Source organism: Schistocerca cancellata, chromosome 3 (assembly GCF_023864275.1).
Source record: "Schistocerca cancellata isolate TAMUIC-IGC-003103 chromosome 3, iqSchCanc2.1, whole genome shotgun sequence".
NCBI classification, from domain to species: Eukaryota; Metazoa; Arthropoda; class Insecta; order Orthoptera; family Acrididae; genus Schistocerca; species Schistocerca cancellata.
The window spans coordinates 951,523,166-951,539,474 of NC_064628.1; the positions used below are offsets into that span (position 1 = coordinate 951,523,166).

The window sequence follows — 16,309 nt, forward strand, 5'->3', positions numbered from 1 at the left end:
ACAGTAAAGATTCACAATAGGAATCAGTCAAATCATACAAGCTTCAGCTTGTAACAATTTACGAGGATGTGAAATGAAATGACTACAGGGTTTCAGTAGCAGGTAGAAATGACAGGCATTGCTGCATTGATAGCATCTGCATCTCTATCTATACACTGCAAAAGTGCATGACAAGGTGTATTTCCCAGTCTACCAGTTATTACAACTATTTTTCACTGTGTCAGTTATTAGGACTTCTGCCTGTTCCACTCACATATAGAGAACAAGAAGAATGATCTACATTGATCTACATCTTCACAAACCACCTGACAGTGTTTGGTGGAGATTAATTCTAGTATCACTAACCGACTGCCACCTTCCCTGTTCCATTTGTGAATAGCGCATGGGAAAAGTGACAGTTAATAGGCCTATGTAATAGCTTAAATTTATCAAATTTTCTCATTGATGTCGTCTCGTGAGGTAGTATATTGTCCGACACTTCCAGGAAACTACTCTTCGCCATTGCAGTAGCAAAACCTCTCTGTGATGCACATTATCTCTCTTGTGTCATCTGCCACTGGAGTTTGCTGTAACACACCCCTCTTTGTTTGATCTTCTCACCCTCTCTCTCTTCTATCAGTCCTATCTTGTATGGGTCTCCGATTGATGAACAATGCTCAAGAACCGGTCAAACAAGTGTCTTGCTCACCACTTCTTTAGTGGATGAATGACATGATTCTTCCTACAAATCTCAGTCTGGCATCTCCTTTTCATACTATTTGTTTTATGTGTTCATTGCACTTACAGCCACTCTGGATAGATATTACCAGATATTTTACAGTAGCTACTTTTTGCAGCAATTTTACATCAATAATGTAGTTATACAGAGTAGATTTCTTTTCGTATGTAAGGACAATATGTTGTTATTTGCATTCTGGGTTAGTTGTCAGTCCTTGCACCATGCATCAATCCTCTTGTAGGTCCTTCTTCAAATTTCTACTGTCTTTTGGCATTGCTACCTTCTTACAGACAAGCCCCTCATCATCTGCAAACAACTTTAAAGAGCATCTGATGCACTCTACTAGACTATGTATATACATTGTAAACAGCAACAGTCCTATGACACTACCTTATGGTACTTCCAAAATTAGTTTTACACCTGTTGATTTTGTTCTGTTAAGAGCAATGTGTTGAGTTCTATCTGCAAGGAAGTCTTGAGTCTTAGTCACAAATATGGTCCGATACTCCATAAGCTCTAAGCTCTATCTCTCTTGCTTCACCACCCCCAATTATTATTATTTTTTTTTTCTTTCTTCTGGTGCTGCAGGGCAGTCGAGGCTCACCTGAGGCATAAACCTGAGTGCCAATGTCTACAGCGCAGTGGATCTTGTGGAGAAACAGGATGAGCTGAGTTTTGTAACATCTCTGTTTGTGAAATTCATGTTGATTTTTGAGGAGGGTATATTTTTTTCCCAAAAATGTCATAATACATTATCAAAAGATATGATAATTATGCACATCTGTCCTACAACCTTTCTCGAAAATAGGAGCAACCCACACTTCTTCCAGTCACTAGGTACCCCTCATTGCTCCAGCAGCCTATGATAAACTGCTGGTAGAAAGGGAGCAAGTTCTTTCGCATAATCTCTGTAGAATCTTCGATAAGGATAGATTGATTCCATCAGATCAACTGCTCTCAAGAATCTTATAAGTGTCTCACCTGGTCCTGACACTTTTCCATTACAAAGTGATTGTTTTTATTTACTTTTTTATTCTGCTATCAATTATCTCAATATCTGTCATTTCAAAGTTCATACAATTATTTAAAGATGAACTAACAAAATGTTTCTGCAGTGAAACAGTATTGGAAGACCAAATTCAGTACTTCGGTCTTCACTCTCACTTGCCATTTGGTCTCCGAGTGACTGAATAGACGATTTCAAACTGCCTACAAAATTTTACTTTTAAAGTCACTGAATACTTCTCTTCTTCATCTCCTTACACTTATTTTTGCTTCATTCAGCTTTTAGCTGTAGTGTAAATGAATTAGGTACTGCAGCTCCACCACGCCTGCTACAAAAATGATGCGAACACCACAATAACCACAATATGTTAAACTAAACGATGGAACCTTATTTCTGTATGTAGCACTAAAATACAGAGCTCACGATTCTAGAAATGTGCAATAGTCTAGTTGAGATCAGTGATCTCCTCATTGCTAGCGTTACTAAACACATATGAAAGGAACACACACACACAAGAGAAATAGGGATTAAAAAATAGAATAATAAACATACAAAAGGTATCAAAAACAAGTCATAAATTATTCATGCTTCACGTGAATAAATCCAGTGCCCCTGGCGTTGCGCACGGAACTGCTGACGGACGCGCAAAAATTTGACACTCGTGCACTAACACAAATGCACACGGTATGTGGCTGCGGGTCACTACAAGCTTTTGTTTGCCAGTTACGTTTTAACTTCTCTTGAATCTGCGATGAAGCTCTTTCTCTGTTTACATAGCAGTTTTTTAACAGAGCTATTAAACCACAGTTGGTCTTTCCCATCCCTTAAGACCTCAATCAGAATATACTTGTCGAGGACATACTGAACGATGCTTTTAAATTTTTTCCATTTGAGCTGCACATCTCCAGCTTCTGAATATTTGATGTTGACTACTCGGGTACACTGCACTTTGTATCCTGTCACTCTTGCTAAGCAAAAATATTTTCCCAAGTTTCTTAACATTTCTTGCAACACCCATTGCCATATATACTGTCACTGTCTTATGCTCACTGATAAGTCTCCTCAACGTCAACCAATTCAAAAAGTTCTAGACTGGTTGTTGCTAGGAGGTCTAAGATGTTACCTGAACAAGTTGGTTCAGTAACTCTTTGCTTGGAGTAATTTTCAGACAAGACATACAGAATAATGTCACATGAATCCCTGCCTCTGGCACCAGTTTTGATGGCGTGACTCTCCCACTCTATACTTGGGAAGTTCCAGGTACCCCTATCATGAAATTCTGCAAGTCCTTTCTGAAGAGCTCTACCACTACAGCTTCTAACGCAGGTGGTCTATAAAAGCATCCAGTTACCATTTCTGTCCCACCTTCGATGCTTAACTTCACCCAAATTAATTCACATATGGAATCACGATAACCCCACTAGATATTATCAAATTCTTCACTGCAATCTAATCTTTTGATAAATATTCCAATCTGAATTAAGATTTGATTACTACTCACCTCTGAATTCAACCAACTTTCTGATCCTATTAATATCTGTGCATTATAACCTTCAATAAGGGATACAATTCCTTAAATGCCTCTCTGCATCCTGTAATTAGTCTAATCCTGTCTTCGGGATCCTGTCAGGTGTGATATATAGTATATTCCTATATTCCTTGAAACTGTCTAAGTATGTATTCACAGAATATCTTATGTCTATCATCACGCATCTGCCATTCAGTTTTTTCCACATCTCTGTGACTCTCTTCCATGGCTAAAAAAAAAACTGTAACTATTCTCACTCTCCTTCACTTTATACATTCCACAGCCCCCGTCAGTCCTATTCGGCATGGGTCCCACAAACTTGAGCAATATTATAGTATGGGTTTACAAATTGTTTGTAAGGTGACTGGATTTTTCCGGTTTCCTACCAATGAATCGAAGACTGCACCCAACTTTGCATACGAGTAAGACTATGTTGTCATTTCATTTCATATCCCCACAAATGGCTACATCCTGGTATATGTACAATTTGACTGACATCAACTGGGCTAATGTTATCAGTACACAAAGGAGATTGTTCACAAAACATTAATATGCCCCACCTTAAAAAATGGTTCAAATGGCTCTGAGCATTATGGGACTTAACATCTTAGGTCATCAGTCCCCTAGAACTTAGAACTACTTAAACCTAACTAACCTAAGGACATCACACACATCCATGCCCGAGGCAGGATTCGAACCTGCGACCGTAGCAGTCTGCCCCACCTTAGAATAAGGAACAAATGTGTGGATGACACCAACTAGACCCAACAGATCTACTCAACAAATAAAAAGAAACAGTTGCACAAATGCTCATAGATTTGTTTGATTCACAGGAAACTGTAACACACACACACACACACACACACACACACCCTTGGGCCTTCAAGCCCCGTTTGTATATATATATATATATATATATATATATATATATATATAAAAAGAAAGATGATGAGACTTGCCCAACAAAAGCGCTGGCAGGTCGATAGACACACAAACAAACACAAACATACACACAAAACTCTAGCTTTCGCAACCAACGGTTGCCTCGTCAGGAAAGAGGGAAGGAAAAGGAAAGACAAAAGGATTGGGTTTTAAGGGAGAGGGTAAGGAGTCATTCCAATCCCGGGAGCGGAAAGACTTACCTTAGGGGGAAAAAAGGACAGGTTTACACTCGCACACACACACATATCCATCCACACATACACAGACACAAGCAGACATTTGTAAAGGCAAAGAGTTTGGCTTTTTTAGACGGAAGTACAGAGGCAAAGATGATGTTGAAAGACAGGTGAGGTATGAGCGGCGGCAGATTGAAATTAGCGGAGATTGAGGCCTGGCGGATAGCGAGAAGAGAGGATATGCTGAAGGGCAAGTTCCCATCTCCGGAGTTCTGACAGGTTGGTGTTAGTGGGAAGTATCCAGATAACCCGGACGGTGTAACACTGTGCCAAGATGTGCTGGCCGTGCACCAAGGCATGTTTAGCCACAGGGTGATCCTCATTACCAACAAACACTGTCTGCCTGTGTCCATTCATGCGAATGGACAGTTTGTTGCTGGTCATTCCCACATAGAACGCTTCACAGTGTAGGCAGGTCAGTTGGTAAATCACGTGGGTGCTTTCACACGTGGCTCTGCCTTTGATCGTGTACACCTTCCGGGTTACAGGACTGGAATAGGTGGTGGTGGGAGGGTGCATGGGACAGGTTTTACACCGGGGGCGGTTACAGGGGTAGGAGCCAGAGGGTAGGGAAGGTGGTTTGGGGATTTCATAGGGATGAACTAGAGGTTACGAAGGTTAGGTGGACGGCGGAAAGACACTCTTGGTGGAGTGGGGAGGATTTCATGAAGGATGGATCTCATTTCAGGGCAGGATTTGAGGAAGTCGTATCCCTGCTGGAGAGCCACATTCAGAATCTGATCCAGTCCCGGAAAGTATCCTGTCACAAGTGGGGCACTTTTGGGGTTCTTCTGTGGAAGGTTCCGGGTTTGAGGAGATGAGGAAGTGGCTCTGGTTATTTGCTTCTGTACCAGGTCGGGAGGGTAGTTACGGGATGCAAAAGCTGTTTTCAGGTTGTTGGTGTAATGGTTCAAGGATTCCGGACTGGAGCAGATTCGTTTGCCACGAAGACCTAGGCTGTAGGGAAGGGACCGTTTGATGTGGAATGGGTGGCAGCTGTCATAATGGAGGTACTGTTGCTTGTTGGTGGGTTTGATGTGGACGGACGTGTGAAGCTGGCCATTGGACAGGTGGAGGTCAACGTCAAGGAAAGTGGCATGGGATTTAGAGTAGGACCAGGTGAATCTGATGGAACCAAAGGAGTTGAGGTTGGAGAGGAAATTCTGGAGTTCTTCTTCACTGTGAGTCCAGATCACGAAAATGTCATCAATAAATCTGTACCAAACTTTGGGTTGGCAGGCCTGGGTAACCAAGAAGGCTTCCTCTAAGTGACCCATGAATAGGTTGGCGTACGAGGGGGCCATCCTGGTACCCATGGCTGTTCCCTTTAATTGTTGGTATGTCTGGCCTTCAAAAGTGAGAAGTTGTGGGTCAGGATGAAGCTGGCTAAGGTAATGAGGAAAGAGGTTTTAGGTAGGGCGGCAGGTGATCGGCGTGAAAGGAAGTGCTCCATCGCAGCGAGGCCCTGGACATGCGGAATATTTGTGTATAAGGAAGTGGCATCAATGGTTACAAGGATGGTTTCCGGGGGTAACAGACTGGGTAGGGATTCCAGGCGTTCGAGAAAGTGGTTGGTGTCTTTGATGAAGGATGGGAGACTGCATGTAATGGGTTGAAGGTGTTGATCTACGTAGGCAGAGATGCGTTCTGTGGGGGCTTGGTAACCAGCTACAATGGGACGGCCGGGATGATTGGGTTTGTGAATTTTGGGAAGAAGGTAGAAGGTAGGGGTGCGGGGTGTTGGTGGGGTCAGGAGGTTGATGGAGTCAGGTGAAAGGTTTTGTAGGGGGCCTAAGGTTCTGAGGATTCCTTGAAGCTCCGCCTGGACATCAGGAATGGGATTACCATGGCAAACTTTGTAAGTAGTGTTGTCTGAAAGCTGACGCAGTCCCTCAGCCACATACTCCCGACGATCAAGTACCACAGTCGTGGAACCCTTGTCCGCCGGAAGAATGACGATGGATTGGTCAGCCTTCAGATCACGGATAGCCTGGGCTTCAGCAGTGGTGATGTTGGGAGTAGGATTAAGGTTTTTTAAGAAGGATTGAGAGGCAAGGCTGGAAGTCAGAAATTCCTGGAAGGTTAGGAGAGGGTGATTTTGAGGAAGAGGAGGTGGGTCCCGCTGTGACGGAGGACGGAACTGTTCCAGACATGGTTCAATTTGGATAGTATCTTGGGGAGTTGGATCATTAGGAGTAGGATTAGGATCATTTTTCTTCGTGGCAAAGTGATATTTCCAGCAGAGAGTACGGCTGTAGGACAGTAAATCTTTGACAAGGGCTGTTTGGTTAAATCTGGGAGTGGGGCTGAAGGTGAGGCCTTTGGATAGGACAGAGGTTTCGGATTGGGAGAGAGGTTTGGAGGAGAGGTTAACTACTGAATTGGGGTGTTGTGGTTCCAGATTGTGTTGATTGGAGTTTTGAGGTTTTGGAGGGAGTGGAGCTGGAAGTGGGAGATTGAGTAGATGGGAGAGACTGGGTTTGTGTGCAATGAGAGGAGGTTGAGGTTTGCTGGAGAGGTTGTGAAGGGTGAGTGAGTTGCCTTTCCGGAGGTGGGAAACCAGGAGATTGGATAGTTTTTTAAGGTGGAGGGTGGCATGCTGTTCTAATTTGCGGTTGGCCTGTAGGAGGATGCTCTGAACAACTGGTGTGGATGTGGGAGAGGAAAGATTGAGGACTTTTATTAGGGATAGGAGTTGATGGGTGTGTTGATTGGCTGACTGGATGTGTAGGTGAAGGATTGGTGGGTGAGGGCAATGGATTGTTCAGTTTGGAACTGGTATAGGGACTGATGGAAAGAAGGGTTGCAGCCAGAGATGGGAACTTTAAGTGTGAGGCCTTTGGGGGTGATGCCAAATGTCAGACAAGCCTGAGAAAATAAAATATGGGAGTGTAATCTGGCTAGGGCGAAGGCATGTTTGCGGAGGGAATGTAAATAAAACTTAATGGGGTCGTTGTGGAGGTGTTGTGAGGGTGACATGGTACTGGAAGGTGGAAAGTGGAACACGAGGCTGAAATGAAAATGAAAATAAATATAAAAATATGTGGGGAGAGATAAAGGTAAAACTAGAAAGCAAAGGAGATCTGGTGTGAAAAAAGGCGAAAAAGGGTTGGTTAGAGCTGGGCTATGTTGATCCTGTGGTGAACTTGTGTAGGTTCATCCCTATGAAATCCCCAAACCACCTTCCCTACCCTCTGGCTCCTACCCCTGTAACCGCCCCCGGTGTAAAACCTGTCCCATGCACCCTCCCACCACCACCTATTCCAGTCCTGTAACCCGGAAGGTGTACACGATCAAAGGCAGAGCCACGTGTGAAAGCACCCACGTGATTTACCAACTGACCTGCCTACACTGTGAAGCGTTCTATGTGGGAATGACCAGCAACAAACTGTCCATTCGCATGAATGGACACAGGCAGACAGTGTTTGTTGGTAATGAGGATCACCCTGTGGCTAAACATGCCTTGGTGCACGGCCAGCACATCTTGGCACAGTGTTACACCGTCCGGGTTATCTGGATACTTCCCACTAACACCAACCTGTCAGAACTCCGGAGATGGGAACTTGCCCTTTAGCATATCCTCTCTTCTCGCTATCCGCCAGGCCTCAATCTCCGCTAATTTCAATCTGCCGCCGCTCATACCTCACCTGTCTTTCAACATCATCTTTGCCTCTGTACTTCCGTCTAAAAAAGCCAAACTCTTTGCCTTTACAAATGTCTGCTTGTGTCTGTGTATGTGTGGATGGATATGTGTGTGTGTGCGAGTGTAAACCTGTCCTTTTTTCCCCCTAAGGTAAGTCTTTCCGCTCCCGGGATTGGAATGACTCCTTACCCTCTCCCTTAAAACCCAATCCTTTTGTCTTTCCTTTTCCTTCCCTCTTTCCTGACGAGGCAACCGTTGGTTGCGAAAGCTAGAGTTTTGTGTGTATGTTTGTGTGTCTATCGACCTGCCAGCGCTTTTGTTGGGTAAGTCTCATCATCTTTCTTTTTAAATATATTTTTCCCACGTGGAATGTTTCCCTCTATTATATATATATATATATATATATATACACACATATATATAAAGAAAGATGATGAGACTTACCAAACAAAAGCGCTGGCAGGTCGATAGACACACAAACAAACACAAACATACACACAAAATTCTAGCTTTCGCAACCAACGGTTGCCTCGTCAGGAAAGAGGGAAGGAGAAGGAAAGACAAAAGGATATGGGTTTTAAGGGAGAGGGTAAGGAGTCATTCCAATCCCGGGAGCGGAAAGACTTACCTTAGCGGGAAAAAAGGACAGGTATACACTCGCGCGCACACACACACACATATCCATCCGCATATACACAGACACAAGCGGACATTTGTTACAAAAAGGACAGGTATACACACGCGCACACACACACATAACCATCCGCATATACACAGACACAAGCAGACATTTGTTACAAATGTCTGCTTGTGTCTGTGTATATGCGGATGGATATGTGTGTGTGTGCGCGCGAGTGTATACCTGTCCTTTTTCCCCCCTAAGGTAAGTCTTTCCGCTCCCGGGATTGGAATGACTCCTTACCCTCTCCCTTAAAACCCAAATCCTTTTGTCTTTCCCTCTTTCCTGACGAGGCAACCGTTGGTTGCGAAAGCTAGAATTTTGTGTGAATGTTTGTGTTTGTTTGTGTGTCTATCGACCTGCCAGTGCTTTTGTTTGGTAAGTCTCATCATCTTTCTTTTTAGATATATTTTTCCCACGTGGAATGTTTCCCTCTATTATATTCATATCATTAATTTGAACCCAACAATCACGTTTGTTATTGTTATCGTTATTGTTATTGTCACTGTTACATTTCGTAGTCTTTTCTGTCATCTTATTTCCTCCTTCTGTGTTTACCAGCAGTTTCACTTTCTATTCACCTTCTCCTTTTTATCCGTATTCCAGTATACAATTTTATCCTGCCGATACATACTCAATAATACGTAATAATACGTAACCCACTTCCAAACCATAACCAAAAAATTTTTTTTCCGCTTTGCTGCTATAAAATCCACCATTTCCAGTTCACAAACAGTTCCTTTCAGCTATTAAACAACCTTTTCGGCGAGTTTTAATAACTTTTGCTTTATTTCCATTTCTGTTTTTCTCACATCACCGATCTTTTTAGCTGCTTCCCACAGGTTTTAACGTCATTATTTCTTCATCAGACAATTGTTAGCTTCATTTCCATAATCTGCCACCACCAAACCACTCCTGTTAATACATCTTCACGTAGTTTTTTCGAAATTATCCCGTGTTTCTCCACCCTTTAACGTGTTTTGGCGGCAACACAACCACCTAACCTTTATGCACATCATTATCTACCTACACAAGTTCACCACAGGATCAACATAGCCCAGCTCTAACCAACCCTTTTTCACCTTTTTTCACACCAGATCTCCATTTGCTTTCTAGTTTTACCTTTATCTCTCCTCATATATTTTTATATTTATTTTCATTTTCATTTCAGCCTCGTGTTCCACTTTCCACCTTCTAGTACCATGTCACCCTCACAACACCTCCACAACGACCCCATTAAGTTTTATTTACATTCCCTCCGCAAACATGCCTTCGCTCTAGCCAGATTACACTCCCATATTTAATTTTCTCAGGCTTGTCTGACATTTGGCATCACCCCCAAAGGCCTCACACTTAAAGTTCCCATCTCTGGCTACAACCCTTCTTTCCATCAGTCCCTATACCAGTTCCAAACCGAACAATCCATTGCCCTCACCCACCTAATCCTTCACCTACACATCCACTCAGCCAATCAACACACCCATCAACTCCTATCCTTAATAAAAGTCCTGAATCTTTCCTCTCCCACATCCACACCGGTTGTTCAGAGCATCATCCTACAGGCCAACCGCAAATTAGAACAGCATGCCACCCTCCACCTTAAAAAACTATCCAATCTCCTGGTTTCCCACCTCCGGAAAGGCAACTCACTCACCCTTCACAACGTTTCCAGCAAACCTCAACCTCATCTCATTGCACACAAACCCAGTCTCTCCCATCTACTCAATCTCCCACTTCCAGCTCCACTCCCTCCAAAACCTCAAAATTCCAATCAACACAATCTGGAACCACAACACCCCAATTCAGTAGTTAACCTTTCCTCCAAACCTCTCTCCCAATCCGAAACTTCTGTCCTATCCAAAGGCCTCACCTTCAGCCCCACTCCCAGATTTAACCAAACAGCCCTCGTCAAAGATTTACTGTCCTACACCCGTACTCTCTGCTGGAAATATCACTTTGCCACGAAGAAAAATGATCCTAATCCTACTCCTAATGATCCAACTCCCCAAGACACTATCCAAATTGAACCATGCCTGGAACAGTTCCATCCTCCGTCACAGCGGGGCCCACCTCCTCTTCCTCAAAATCACCCTCTCCTAACCTTCCAGGAATTTCTGACTTCCAGCCTTGCCTCTCAATCCTTCTTAAAAAACCTTAATCCTACTCCCAACATCACCACTGCTGAAGCCCAGGCTATCCGTGATCTGAAGGCTGACCAATCCATCGTCATTCTTCCGGCGGACAAGGGTTCCACGACTGTGGTACTTGATCGTCGGGAGTATGTGGCTGAGGGACTGCGTCAGCTTTCAGACAACACTACTTACAAAGTTTGCCAAGGTAAACCAATTCCTGATGTCCAGGCGGAGCTTCAAGGAATCCTCAGAACCTTAGGCCCCCTACAAAACCTTTCACCTGACTCCATCAACCTCCTGACCCCACCAACACCCCGCACCCCTACCTTCTTCCCAAAATTCACAAACCCAATCATCCCGGCCGTCCCATTGTAGCTGGTTACCAAGCCCCCACAGAACGCATCTCTGCCTACGTAGATCAACACCTTCAACCCATTACATGCAGTCTCCCATCCTTCATCAAAGACACCAACCACTTTCTCGAACACCTGGAATCCCTACCCAGTCTGTTACCCCCGGAAACCATCCTTGTAACCATTGATGCCACTTCCTTATACACAAATATTCCGCATGTCCAGGGCCTCGCTGCGATGGAGCACTTCCTTTCACGCCGATCACCTGCCGCCCTACCTAAAACCTCTTTCCTCATTACCTTAGCCAGCTTCATCCTGACCCACAACTTCTTCACTTTCGAAGGCCAGACATACCAACAATTAAAGGGAACAGCCATGGATACCAGGATGGCCCCCTCGTACGCCAACCTATTCATGGGTCACTTAGAGGAAGCCTTCTTGGTTACCCAGGCCTGCCAACCCAAAGTTTGGTACAGATTTATTGATGACATTTTCATGATCTGGACTCACAGTGAAGAAGAACTCCAGAATTTCCTCTCCAACCTCAAATCCTTTGGTTCCATCAGATTCACCTGGTCTTACTCTAAATCCCATGCCACTTTCCTTGACGTTGACCTCCACCTGTCCAATTGCCAGCTTCACATGTCCGTCCACATCAAACCCACCAACAAGCAACAGTACCTCCATTATGATAGCTGCCACCCATTCCACATCAAACGGTCCCTTCCCTACAGCCTAGGTCTTCGTGGCAAACTAATCTGCTCCAGTCCGGAATCCTTGAACCATTACACCAACAACCTGAAAACAGCTTTTGCATCCCGTAACTACCCTCCCGACCTGGTACAGAAGCAAATAACCAGAGCCACTTCCTCATCTCCTCAAACCCGGAACCTTCCACAGAAGAACCCCAAAAGTGCCCCACTTGTGACAGGATACTTTCCGGGACTGGATCGGATTCTGAATGTGGCTCTCCAGCAGGGATACGACTTCCTCAAATCCTGCCCTGAAATGAGATCCATCCTTCATGAAATCCTCCCCACTCAACCAAGAGTGTCTTTCCGCCGTCCACCTAACCTTCGTAACCTCTTAGTTCATCCCTATGAAATCCCCAAACCACCTTCCCTACCCTCTGGCTCCTACCCCTGTAACCGCCCCCGGTGTAAAACCTGTCCCATGCACCCTCCCACCACCACTTATTCCAGTCCTGTAACTCGGAAGGTGTACACGATCAAAGGCAGAACCACGTGTGAAAGCACCCACGTGATTTACCAACTGACCTGCCTACACTGTGAAGCGTTCTATGTGGGAATGACCAGCAACAAACTGTCCATTCGCATGAATGGACACAGGCAGACAGTGTTTGTTGGTAATGAGGATCACCCTGTGGCTAAACATGCCTTGGTGCACGGCCAACACATCTTGGCACAGTGTTACACCGTCCAGGTTATCTGCAACCTGTCAGAACTCCGGAGATAGGAACTTGCTCTTCTCGCTATCCGCCAGGCCTCAATCTCCGCTAATTTCTAATTTCAATTTGCCGCCGCTCATACCTCACCTGTCATTCAACATCATCTTTGCCTCTGTACTTCCGCCCCAACTGACATCTCTGCCCAAACTCTTTGCCTTTACAAATGTCTGCTTGTGTCTGTGTATATGCGGATGGATGTGTGTGTGTGTGTGTGTGTGTGTGCGCGCGAGTGTATACCTGTCCTTTTTTCCCCCTAAGGTAAGTCTTTCCGCTCCCGGGATTGGAATGACTCCTTACCCTCTCCCTTAAAACCCAAATCCTTTTGTCTTTCCCTCTCCTTCCCTCTTTCCTGACGAGGCAACCGTTGGTTGCGAAAGCTAGAATTTTGTGTGTATGTTTGTGTTTGTTTGTGTGTCTATCGACCTGCCAGCGCTTTTGTTTGGTAAGTCTCATCATCTTTCTTTTTAGATATATTTTTCCCACGTGGAATGTTTCCCTCTATTATATATATATATATATATATATAAACGTCCGAACAGACCATGAAGGCCCAATGATCCCAACCAGCTGCCATGTCATCGTCAGCCTTTAGGCATCACTGAATGCAGATCTGGAGGGGCACATGGTCGGCACATCGGTCTAATGGCCACTGTCCGTTTTCGTGACCGGTGTCCCTGCTTCTCAATCAAGTAGCTCCTCAATTGGCCTCACAAAGGTCGAGTGCACCCCACTTGCCAACAGCACTCAGCAGACCCAGACTGTGATCCATCCGAGTGCTAGCCGAGCCCGACAGTGGTTAACTTCAGCGATCTGACGGAAAACAGTGTTACCATTGTGGCAAGGCCACTGGCACAAAAGTCTACTTATAAATTTTTAATTGAGGAACCCCAAAATATATTTAACCCCTTACATGTCACTTTTGCAGAGATCCAAATGACTAGCTTAGAATAAATACAGGTCACAGAGAGGTATTTAAGCAGTCATTCTTCTCACGGTCTGTTTGGGAATGGAATGCGAAGAAACTCTGATGTGTGGCTCGATGGGAAGTACCCTCTGTCATCCATTTCACAGTGGTTTACAGAGTACGGGTATAAGTAAAGATCGCAGACTCTGCTACTGGTGCTCTGAACAACTGTGTAAATTGCGGCTAAATTAAAACCCAAAAAGTAGTTACCTACCCTCGACCACCACCAGTGTATCCGAGTATGTTTTCAGCTGGTGACCGTGTGCTTATTAACAATATATGAAATGTAAAGCAGAAAAGGGAGCAGTCATCCTCCTCATTGTCTACATGGAAATGGAATGAGAAGAAACCCCAAGACAAGCAGCAACCCACTTCTTCTCAATCTGCCTTAACACCTAAACATTAGAAATGTGTTCACAGAAAGAAAATGGGGAGAAGTGATGAGAGTCACGTCATCTCACTTAAAATTCATTTTATAAAGAAAAGAAATTAATACAGCCTTAAACATGTTAGTTATTGTCATTTTGATATTACAAAAGCTATTATAAAAAAGCACATACGCAAAGGAATTAGTTACCTTTGTTTCAGTAGAGGATGGTCCATCACTTCTCCGAGTCAAATGCGTGAGGTTGCGAGAGCGGAGAGGGGCTTCAGAGCCAGCCGTGCAGCTGACAGATACATTTTCTAGTGGCAACAATGACAATAGCTCAGCAAAAGCAAATATAAATAAAAATACTGTAAGCAATTACTACAAGATAGGAAGAAATTAAGAAGAAAAGAATTAAAAAAAAAAAAGTTCATAAGCATTGCGCTTGCCTCATGCTATCATTTTCTGGGACAATGCTACATGTTGAATGCAAGGTAATTTTTACTCACCAAATGCTGTTGACACAAGCTCAGCTTTGTACCACTATACTTAAAAGAACCTGTGTAATTAATTATTTTACACATTGGAACTGAAAATTTCTTCTCAGTGAATTTAAGATAGGACATGGTATGGCTACATCTTGATACTATATTATTCTTCACTTCATGGAGCCGGCTTACAGCCTGTTGTGTCTCCACTGAAACTATCTGTTCCTCAGTCATATGGCAAGTCTTTTTCCTATTGGTTTATAATTCACTACTTGAAACTCAAGTTTCTCATGGCATACAAAATGCTCACACAACTTACGTGAATGCAGACAGGTGACATCTTTCAAGCACATATATTTCACAGGTGTACACCTGCAATGAAAGAGTGCTCTGCAAAGAAATTTAAAACCTCAGAATGTGAGGCTACACCCACCAAGAACCATAATACAGGATATGTTTATCGAAAGTGAATATTAATTAACAACGGATAAGCATGTAGCATTAATTTTGTCATTCTGTAATTTGGCCAGGGAGAGACAGAGCAGGATTCCAGGAAGAACTTAAGCAAAAAATCTCTGTCTCTATTTATAAGGTCACTTGCTACTTTAATCACAGCTGCTTCCTTGATAACACTATAGCAACTGCTGAAAGTGTTGTCATATTCCACAGAATGACAGTACCTACGCAGAGACCTGCAATAGCAGATTTGCTCAGTTATTGTAAGTGTGCGTCACATTTATGCTCTATACATGGTTCTTATGGACAGCAGTCTCTCACTCCACCTCAAAAATGACAGCGTGTTCACCTGTTGGAACATCAGCAGTTGATGCAAACATCACCCAGCTGCATGCCCATAAGTTATATGAACGATTACTCCATGGAAGTATGTTCTGTCATTGCAACTAAATGAAGGGCAGTTTGCCTTTCGCCATATGCATTTCACTTCTTTTATTTATGAAACATCTTCAGTGGTGACTTTCAATGTTGAAAGTCCACATGTGTGGTCCTGCTGGTGTGTTTACTCGGTCCCCAAATTTCAGAGGCCAATTTCTGGCGTTTTTCACCCACATTTATTACAACATTTCATTCGCACATTTCCTTGTGGTTGAACACATTTACATTCAAAACACAAAGAAAAGTGCCAGTAAAGTATTGTAATAAATTTACAACAAAAACCATCAGAAATTGGCCATCTCGAGTATGGGGACTGAGCAAACACATTTCCACAACCACACACATGGACTGGCAACTTTGAAAATCACCACTGAAGATGTTTCACACATAAAAGAAGCAAAATGTGTACAGCAAAGAACAAACTGTCTTTCATTTGGTTGCAAAGATGGAACATACTTCTATCAATTTTCAAGCAATGAAGGAACGATGGAAAAAAAACTGATTAATTGTTTAACTAATCTGTTCTTCCCTCATTCTGCTGATCTGTTGTCTCCATATTACATATCCTTGCTCTACTTTTAGTATGAAAAGGAAAGTTGCCATTCACCATATAGCAGAAATGCTGAGCCAGAGATAGGCACAACAAAATGACTATTGCAAATAAGCTTTTTGCTAAAAAAATCCTTACGTGTGTGTGTGTGTGTGTGTGTGTGTGTGTGTGTGTGTGTGTGTGTGTGTGTCATCTAGTTTAGAAGAAGACCTGTTTGGCTGAAAGGTTATTTGTGACAGTCCTTTTGTTGTGCCTGTCTGTGACTCAGCATCTCCATTATAGGGTGAGTGGCAACTTTCCTTTTCATAATATTGTTACATTCCAGCCTCAATTTTCCATTG

The 16,309-nt window shown here is 43.6% G+C and overlaps 1 protein-coding gene across 1 annotated transcript in view; it reads right to left on the reverse strand.

Moving 5' to 3' along the window:
* The window catches only part of LOC126176014 (F-actin-uncapping protein LRRC16A), a 573,185-nt gene that overhangs the window by 11,070 nt on the left and 545,806 nt on the right, over window positions 1-16,309 (reverse strand). Inside the window, exon 34 of the mRNA XM_049923133.1 lies at window positions 14,247-14,353. Coding sequence (XP_049779090.1) covers window positions 14,247-14,353 — 107 coding nt within the window. The remainder of the gene's footprint in view (window positions 1-14,246; window positions 14,354-16,309) is intronic.